The sequence below is a fragment of the Pygoscelis adeliae genome, unplaced genomic scaffold (assembly GCF_000699105.1).
Source record: "Pygoscelis adeliae isolate BGI_AS28 unplaced genomic scaffold, ASM69910v1 Scaffold315, whole genome shotgun sequence".
Classification (NCBI taxonomy): domain Eukaryota; kingdom Metazoa; phylum Chordata; class Aves; order Sphenisciformes; family Spheniscidae; genus Pygoscelis; species Pygoscelis adeliae.
Genome location: NW_008824865.1, coordinates 753,074 through 763,258, shown reverse-complemented (window position 1 = coordinate 763,258; position 10,185 = coordinate 753,074). Strand labels below are relative to the sequence as shown.

The 10,185-nt window shown below is 41.0% G+C and overlaps 1 protein-coding gene across 1 annotated transcript in view; it reads right to left on the bottom strand.

Moving 5' to 3' along the window:
* LOC103917273 (maltase-glucoamylase, intestinal-like) overlaps positions 1–10,185 on the bottom strand; it is a 57,456-nt gene that overhangs the window by 22,571 nt on the left and 24,700 nt on the right. Inside the window, exons 8-12 of the mRNA XM_009324390.1 lie at positions 8,897–9,028; positions 4,578–4,682; positions 2,729–2,842; positions 2,502–2,618; positions 2,330–2,414 (exon numbers count right to left, since the gene is read on the bottom strand). Coding sequence (XP_009322665.1) covers positions 2,330–2,414; positions 2,502–2,618; positions 2,729–2,842; positions 4,578–4,682; positions 8,897–9,028 — 553 coding nt within the window. The remainder of the gene's footprint in view (positions 1–2,329; positions 2,415–2,501; positions 2,619–2,728; positions 2,843–4,577; positions 4,683–8,896; positions 9,029–10,185) is intronic.

Genomic DNA, 10,185 nt, shown 5'->3' with positions numbered 1-10,185 from the left:
GCAGATGTTTGGTTTATACAATGTATTTATTTTTAGAGATAGAGTTGAAAATGTTATAAAATCCTCTCAAAAAAAGAGAGAAGGTAGATTCTCAAATATTCTTCTTTTGCATGCTTAATTAGGTGCACGCACTATTGTAAATATTTCTTTGTGAGCAAGCAATCTCACTGCCTAATCGCACTTTACTGTATGTTTGCAGTTCATTACTACAAAGTGCATTTCTCTGTACCTGAAACCCCATTAGCCTCTCTGCTCTGCTGTGCCACCACAGCTGGAATCTTTGTGTTTGGATCTTTAGATACAAAGACTCCAGTGTGGCTGATCTGCATCAGAAATAACTTAATTTATAGGCAATTTCCAAGTAACTTTGACTGATACGGCTTTGAAGATGACACTAAGGTTCTGGGGAAAGTCACACTTAATGTCCCAGTGGCACTTAATTGTTAGCCCCATAAAATTAAGGTGGGATATGAAAGAAAATGCTGCCACATGAGTCACATTTTCATGCTTCATTCTCATTCTGAGCATTTTGTATTCTGCCTCAGTAATACTGGTTATTTCACAATTGCATATTAATCTTCAGTATAAAGTGTTTTATAGAAAACTGATTTGAAGGACATCTGTTTTTAGAAGTTCAAACCGCAGTTACGTGTAATCATGGTTACAGTTTAGATAAGGAGGCTGAAGGCTACATTGACAAAAAGCCTGAGGCACTGAGACTGGCCGTTGCACAGATTCAGTCACCTAAGACAACAGTGAGTCCCCAAAACCCTGCCAAGCCCAGGAAGGTCCTAATGTCTTGTTGGACTAAGCAGCTTAGGTCCCACCTCACACCTACACCAGTCAAGGGCTTGGACAGCCAAGGGCACGCAGAGTGTTGGCATAAAGTAGAATATAAAAGAAAGCCCTTAAACACTGGTGGGAAACAGATCTCCTACACCTTGGAAAAAATGCCTTAGGCTCCTGTCTGCAGAAGGGAGACCAACACTGTGAGTCGCAAGGAGAAGTAGGTGCATACATGCACGAGAAGGAGCAAGTCAGAGAGAGAAACTGGGCTCAAAACACACCTGTCTTCATCATCCCTTGTTGTCCTTACATGTCATGTAGCTATCTAGGTCTCTAAGTCTGACTCCTCTATAATGGCTCAGACTTCAACGCCAATTGTCATAAAGCTCAGCTTCATGGCTCAGAAGCCTCTTTATGAGTCCATCCCTCAGTCCTTTATTTGTGAGGGTAAAGGGAGCTCTGCTGTTTTGGCCATCTTCCCCAAAGTCTCACACCTTTTTTTGCAGCTCTGAATGCTGACAAAAATGGAGGTAACTTAAAGAAAAGGTGGAAATGTCTCATCAGTTCCTGGGCTTTGCTCAATGACAAGACCCACAGGGCCAGTATACAAGTTACAATCAGTGGTTTCCCCACAAAGAGGGCAAACACCAATATCATAACTAAAAGCTCTGCTTCTGGTTTCAATAATTTACAATCTTTTTATAATATTTTGTCATGTTTATGTTTCTCTTGTATTCGGAGTGAAAAGAAATGAGATTCAATAAATAAAATGAAGAATTCACATGACAGTTCAACAGCCTGAAGGGAAAATGGGGAGACTTCCAATACTTCACTGTCAAGAACTCATTTATGTATCAACTTCCTGCTGTATATTAGCATTGCTCAGGCAGCCGGGCTTTCCTGGGGAAATGTTGGCTGGATTAATTGCTAGGACCACTGGCACTAATTGTAAGTACTCACGGCTTCCTGGGGAAGAATGAGCATGTCATTAACTCGGCTACTGGAAGAGGTGTTCCCATTCCTATCAGTCTCCCATAGGCTTGGGCATTTTTAAACTCATTTTTAGCCCATTTCTAGTAAGGCAATGAAAATTTCTTCCCTAAGAGAAAGAAAAGATATTGAATTAAGGCATCAGGGAGTTGCCATCTTCCTTGTCATGGCTTGTGGAAAAGGCAGAGACTGCCCATCCCTGGGACTAGCAGTGGTCATGGTAAGGCAGAAGGATTACTCCTTCCATAAATCTGTAGCTGAGTTACAGTATATAGATATCTTGCCCTTTCTCTGATGCAAACCAGTTGCTCAGAGAATGGCAGGGAAGGCCATTTTTCTAGCTCTGTTACAAGGCAGCCCCAGTGACAGGGGAAAGTGGCTTATGTTTGATACTCTACCAAAGCTGAGCCAATGGAGTCTTGAACAAATATGTAACTGAACACACGGAACAGGCAGGGAAAAAAGGAAAATGAAAGGATCGAATTTTTTTCTAAGAAATAGCCTATCCAGGATTTAAAAAAAAAAAAAATATTATCAAGGAAGCTTTACTTACTGGGAACATAAGGAGGGTTATTGATATCATTACCAGCACATCCGGGATACTGGCCTCTTAAGAAATTAGACGGTTCGTTCATATCCTTTAATAAAGAGAGTAAGAAAGACACATGTCAAAAGCCTCATTTTCTTTTTTTAAAAGGAGGGAGGGCAAGTATAATGAGACATACAATCCAGATCCCATCGTAGTCAAGGACATCCTTAAACTCCAGACACATCTGGGTCCACCACTCAACTGTCCTGGGGTTGGTGTAGTCAGGAAACACTGAGTCTCCGGGGGGCCAGGCCTAGAGTTCACAGGTATAACACCTCGTTATCTTCTCATTTCTGTTACACAGCTGCTTTATCACTTTGAAGCACACTAGACCAAATGCATTAGAGAATTTAATAAACCAACCTTTCCAACAGCAGGAGTTATGCCATCGGAGTTGTTGACCCAGACTCCCATTTCCTTTCCGAGATCATAAGGCCTGTAAGTGCCCGGTTCTTCGTCCTTAGTTATGAAAGGGTCCTGAAAACAGTGATTACACTTCCATTATCGAAATCCCAAAGGTAACAATTACTTTTCTATTTGTATATTTTAGAAAAATTTGGATTATGTTCTTAATGCAGATTGCAATAATATTGGAAGAAAACAGCATTAAAATTTAGTAAGAGTTGAGAGCACAAAATAGTTTAGGAAAAGTCATTAAAGATATGTCATGAGTATTTCTTGTATAAGGCAAAAGTGATGTGAAATTATTAAATACCCTCATGTTTATTTTTTAATAGACATTCTATGTTCAAATGATTTTAGAGATGCACTAGATTTTACTTTCCCCCTTGCCGAGGTCTCTGCTTGGCAGAACGGGGTGCCACGCTGAGCATTCCCACACTTGGACACCTCTGGGTTTCCTCCAAGGCAATCCTCATTCCAGCTGCCTCAGCGTCAGCAGCTCAATGCTGGAATAACTAAAACTTCTCAAGGGGCTTGAAGTTGGGACACATCCAAGCTCAAAAGGACCTCGTTAGCCCTCTCTTCATATCCAATGTCAGACAAGGGTGTTTTATGCCAGACTGGTGCAGAGTAACCCAACTCATGCATACCTGTGGGGCCATATGTCTCTGTTCTCCCCAGGCGTGAAGACCACAACGTTTTACACCCCATAGCTCATCCTTGCTGACCCTTTCACTGCTTGGGGTGGTCACCACCTCCCATTGCTGCCAGTGGCATTGACACCACCGGCTTCTCTGCCTCAGGATGGCCATCGGTAGCCACCAAGCTCATCGAAAGGGAGCCTAATCTGCTCCTGGGGAAGACGGTGACCCACCATGCCGGTAAGTAATAAAGTTAGGAACACTTTGAGATGCCAGTGAATGAAGAGATACTATTCAACTCTAGTCAGCAGTCAACCGGGATTAAAAGGAGATAAGTGCGCTTTGCAATATGTCCCTAATTAGGAGCAACTATTTGCTTTGTGTTAGTTAGAACAGAGGAAGATTGCAGCCATTTTAGAAGAGGGGAATTCTCTACTTTTCTCTTAGAAAATGTTATTCCCTCAGGTTCTGCTTAAGCCAAAACCTTACAGTTATGAAACACAATGGAGGAAAACACCACTGAAACAATTCTTCCATTCACTGATAGCTTGTGCAATAATTTAAGTGAGCTTTAATTAAAATGTGATAGAAGTCTAACTAATAAACTTCTTAAGAACAAAAAATATCTGATCCCAAATGGTAAATTTCTTTAAAGGCATGTTTTAAAGCTCATTTTAATGCCTAAATTAATTGCCTGATTTACTCGTAAGCCCTCTGATAGCTATAGCCCTGGTGAGGAAAGTATATTCTTCCTTGCCTCAAAAAAAAAAAACCAAACCTGCTAAATCTCTACCTTAAGTGCAAAATTCTGTTCAACTTTAACTATCTAGCTTCAGCATCACCTCCATAAAGAGTATAAGTGTCCATTACATTTTTAACTTGTTTAATAGTTCAGCTTTGGAAAAGCGAAAACTGTCCATCTGCAATAATTATGTTATAATTGTGGAAAAGATGTCTCTCAAGGGACTTGAAGGCTGGAAGAAGTCAGCTTAATTAGCTACTCCTAATCCAAACTTCTGGTTTCTTTCAGCTGAAAGGTTATTCTAGTGCATAAATCTAATATATTATGCAGGTTTAGTATCATCCTAAAGAGAACAAAACCCGCCTGTGCATTCATGGGTTGTTTGTGGGGGAGGAAGTTCATGTCTGTTAAATCTTCCCTAACTCACCTTTTTAGCAGCTCTTGGAGAGGAGGTGCTGAGCATCCTCAACTCCAGCTGACTGCCCTGAGACCTGGGGGCACCCAGCACGTATCCAGACTGACACACTTCCACCTATGGCCCCAGACATAGATTTTGACGCACATCCATAAAAACTCATCTCTGGAAATTTTAGCCTCTACAGCTCATAGAGCTGGTCTTTAAAATGTTAAAGCTATCAAGCATTATTTTGAATCATGAGCATGTTGCTATTGACTTTTAAGTAATTTGTCACTCGTTATTCCTAGCTGTTTCTATTTTTAGTGTGATTTAATGGAAGGTATACCAGGTCTTTCATTAAAGCTCCTCTTCAGTAATAATGTTTATCATTTTACATTGTAGTCATTGTTACTTTTAGAAGTAACTTCTTTCTCTGTTTCTAAAGAATATATTTGTTCTGAGTCAGCTGAAGCATGCACATTATTCAGCGCAATAATGATGCCCAAGTACTGACACTCTTAGACAAAATTTCCGTTAAATGGAGGTGGCCGCTGAAAGAGATCAGGAGAGAGAAGTGCTGAAGGACTGCATTTAGAGACTCTGGTAATGGGGCCGTGCTACTATCAAGGTGACCATAGGCACGGAGGGCTCTCAGCATTGGATGCAAGCGTGGGGACTGGACTTCCCGACGGTGAGGCACCAGCTACCCCAGTGGTGGCTGCACAACTGAGTCCAGGGTCCTGTCCTCAGGCAGGTTACCAGTGTTAATACTGCTGGCTGTCAGGATCTGTACTTTGCTTGTGACCATAGCGGTCTGAGATGAGGCGGAGTGAACCCATCTTCCCCAAATCCATTTACTAGAGGTTTTACATGACACTAAGTGACTGCAATCAGAGCCCATTTCCTGAAATCATCATGAGGGAGGCAACAATCTGCTACACTTGGGAACTCACTCATTACTGTCACTACCCAAAGGGAATCTAAATAGAAAATTGTTCTTTTGGTATCAAACTGGATTATGCTTGCCTTGATTGCAGTTAGCATGTCTTTGCTGTCACTTGGGAATGAAACCCTTCATACTGTTCCAGCTCCTGACTCAACTTATGGGAATGCTTTACATCACTAAAGAATGCTAACAGTCAGAGTTTAACAGAAATATCAGTAACTGTAATAAAGTGAAAATAGAAAACTTCACTACCAGTTCAACCTATACTTCCAATTAGCTTTTAAAAAACGAAGGGCAAACTGGATCAGCTTTTGTTCTTTTTCACAAGCTTATCTAAAGAACTAGAGCAGAAGACAGTCCTTAGTTACAGGTTAGTGGAAGGAGGAAAGAAGGGCTTTCCTATCTGGATTCCCATTAGCTCATTACATGAATTAAGAATTGTTGTTATATTCCTTGCATCTGCCTAACAGCTGAATTCAGATTTATATAGCAACAGCTCCTTGCACTGCTCTAGCATGCACCATCTGAGAAACTGGAAGGGCTTTAAAAATGTTGTTGAAGTTAAACTCACAAGTAAGAAGATAACATAGCTCACCTACTAAACTGTGACTGCTTGCCTGTAGCTTCTTACCCAGCAGCAAGTGCAAAACAACTGGAAGCATCCTAACTTTGATGAAAAAGAGGTGACTACCACGTATTTACTGAAGGGCAAGAGTGTGCATGGGAAAAGCTACCCCAAACTCATGGTATTTTGCTGATATACTCATGTCTCAAACTTTTTTGAGATAAACCAATATATAGGCAGGTGGTATTTAATGTTACAGCTCTAAGAGATTAGATAATTTTTAGAGCAGTATTGAGGATACAGGAAGCCTAAACTGCCTAATAGTTGGAAAGAACACTCAGTCCTGACAGCACATGTGCTCATCTACCACTTGGTTAGTTATATAGGATGATGTATCCCATTAATTTTGGACTGGTTTTGTCTTGAAGTTGCTCTCCATCAGAGTGACTTAGTAATCTGTTACTGTTTAAACTCTGTGCTTTGGACTTTCACTGATGGAAACTGTGTTCACTGCTGCACCCTGGAGCTTCTCACGATTTACAGCTGCAGAAGAACTGGGATCTTCATGGGAACGTATCTTTGAGGACAAATTGCTGGCAAACAGCGCTCACGATATAGGCTGCTATTTCCATTATCAGTATGTAATTGATCACTTGGGCTGTGTGGTTTTGTTTGAGATTCCTAGAAGTGAATGCAATTATAGTACAACAAAGTGAAGATTAGGCCAATAATAAATACAGAGCACGTATTTTTAATGAAACTACCAAAAAAATCCCAGCAGACTGAAGAACAGCAAACCTCATAACTGTATTTTAAAAAGAAAACACTGATATGGGTATCTAGTCCATCCCCAGTCATATGCTAAACTTTACAACAAGTTGCGGAGGAAAAAATAAGGACAGGGAGGCACTTCTGGCCTAATCTATCTATTTGACAAGATAATGTGATTTTTAGATGAGGAAACTGCAGTAGCTCTCTGTTATCTTGACTCCAGTAAACATCAGACACACCACCACAAGTGAAAGAGGAACTGTTCCACAGTTTAGGACTCTACTATTCAGTCTCTCTTCCACAAGCCTTTGACAGAACCCCCGTGACAAGATGAGGAACGTGGCCCTTGTTTTAAAAGGATGGGATCAACTTAGGGCCCAAACATTAGTGGACTGTCCATTATGATTCAGCTGGATTAACTGGTCTCCTTACAAGTATGAGCCACCAATATAACATAGGTAAATGTTATGCAGGGCTTTGTCATATGAGACAATTTTTAGCAGAAAGAAGGAAATATTTCTGCCATTCTCCAAACACTGTGGGGGCATCATCTGGAGCACTGTGAAATCCAATTATTTGTTACACAGGCAAATGCATTCAAACTGGGGCACATGTCGGGGAGAGCTACTACAGTGAGATCCGAAGACCTCACCCAATAAAAAGAGAATAAAATACTTCAGATTGTTTAGCCTAGCAAAAAAGGCTAAGGGAGAATATGCTTGTTCGAATAAATATATCAAGAAAGAAAGTAGAAGGACAAGAGACTGGCAGTTTGAGGTAAATAAGAATAGTAGCACCCAAATGAAAGGTGTAAGCTGACCATTTAGGCTGGAAAATAGAAGACTGCAATTACAGCAAAAAGTTCTGAGAGGGACTCTGTGGGATTGTCTCCTCCTCCTTCCCCTGTGGGTCAGCTCAGCCTGAGCCATCCCTGATGCATCTGTCGGACCTGTTCGCAGCACCCACGCGGGGAGGGACCCCTGGCGCCAGGCAGCTGGCTCCCTGCTTGGCTCGCCTTGCAGACAGGCAGCTTTATCCTAATGTCTACCTTAAATCTTTTCTGCTGCAATTTAAACCACTTATCTTCTCATCCTGTCCCCAGTGGTTATGGAGAACAAATTATGCCTCTCTTCTCTGTGGCAATGCTTTGCCCCCTGCGTGCGATGCTCCGGGTCTCGGCACTCCCGAGCCTTCCCACCCCGATCCTTCCCCAGCGGTGCAACTGCCCCAGCCTGCACTGGGGAGTGCAGCCCTCCTAGTACTGCGCTGCTGAGGGAGCCCTGGAGAGCAAGGTCTTATGCATCTGTCAAGGCTTTTTATTTAATTTCTTAATTTATTTGATTTTTTATTTAAATTTCAACCTAATTGATCTCCAATTTCCTTGCTACTATTGGCACTCACTTAGCTATTGTGACAAAGAGTAATTTCGTCATGAAGACATGTATGGGGACTTGCTGGAGAGAAACAGCAAACTTTGTTGGAAAAATTGACGGGGGAAGATGGAAAACTGCGATTTTCACTTCTGCCCAAATTAATTTGTTTGGTCATACATCAATTTTGGTTACAGGTTCAACATACATTTTCCACAAATTTTATGCAAACAAACATCTCTTACATTAGTTTAGATAAAAAATAAATGTAAGGCAATGTGAATTGTAGTTACTAGCTTTCCAGAGTGATTATGGATAGATTTTTCCCACTATTCAGCTATTTTTGTGTGCATATTAAACTCATTTGTTTATTTTCAGGGAAAGAATTGCATGAAAGCAATCCTATTGCAACTCAGCCCTGAACAGAGGCAAAATTTATCATAACCGAGTGGGAAAAAAGTGAAAGAGAATTAATGTTATGGTATAGAGATGGTACTGGACACTGATATCTGATAAATGCAACACATTTAAATATGAAATCTGTGAGAAATTGTTCTTCAGCTCTTCTCAACCATTGACAAAAATGGAAAATCTGCTACAATAGCATGCGTGCATTAGCACCTGGATACTGCAATAAACACTATGCTGCAAATAGTTCTTATAAATGGAGAAATAATTAGCAACATCGTTAATTTACCAGAATCACAACACTGTGCATTCCTTCCTTCTTCAGCTGTTGGAGGTACTCTGGCAGACCTGCGTAGTTGACTTTATCATAGGTAAAGTCCAGGCGACGTTCCATATAGTCAATATCAAGATGTTGGACATCCTAAACATTTTTAAAGTAAACATTACATGAGTACTTCATCCAGCTCTGGAGTCCTCAGTTCAGGAAAGACATGGACCTGTTGGAGTGGGTCCAGAGGAGGGCCACAAAAATGATCAGAGGGAGGGATGGAACACCTCTCCTGTGAAGAAAGGCTGAGACAGTTGTGGTTGTTTAGCCTGGAGAAGAGAAGGCTCAAGGGAGACCTTACTGCGGCCCTTCAATACTTAAGGGGGCTTATAAGAAAGATGGGGACAGACTTTTTAGCAGGGCCTGTTGTGACAGGACAAGGGGGAATGGCTTTAAACTAAAAGAGAGTAGATTTAAACTAGATACAAGGAAGAAATTTTTTACGCTGAGGGTGGTGAAACACTGGAACAGGTTACCCAGAGAGGTGGTGGATGCCCCATCCCTGGAAACATTCCAGGTCAGGTTGGACCGGGCTCTGAGCAACCTGATCTAGTTGAAGATGTCCCTGCCCACAGCAGGGGGGTTGGACTAGGTGACCTTTAGAGGTCCCTTCCAACCCCAACTATTCTATGATTCTATGATTGAAGTATTTGATACAGAAATCAGAATGTATGCAGCTGCATTTCTGAAAGGTAACTAACATATGAAATGAAATCTAGGAGATTGGCTATAATAATTGTAAATAATTGTCAGGCCAAATTCAGCTCCTATAAACTTACATGGTAAAATGGACAAAATGGAAATGTAAAAGTCCTAGTTTAGCAACAGTTTGGCAGTGATATGCACCAGAAGTACCATAATTTATTTTTTAAATGCTAGCACCTCATACTGCGTAACAGTAAATCCACATCAGAATAGCCTGCTATGCAGCCAAGAGAAGCACTTAAACCTCATGTTCAAAGCCCGCTTTAAGTGTTCTTTTAAGCATTATAAAGACATTACATGCAAAACCACTACATAAGATTATGAACACCCTTTTATTCTACAATTCTCTTTGTAGGATAATCACTTTTCCTCTATTATAATTTTATTCGTCTCACTTTGGATTGTAAAATTAGCATACACAGTGAAAAATTCATACTTACATATGGGATATCATAGTAGTGCATGCGATCGACAGTTTTCTTTAAAACATCAATGCTGCCATAACCCCACCGGGAAAGATGAAATCCCAGAGACCAGTAGGCAGG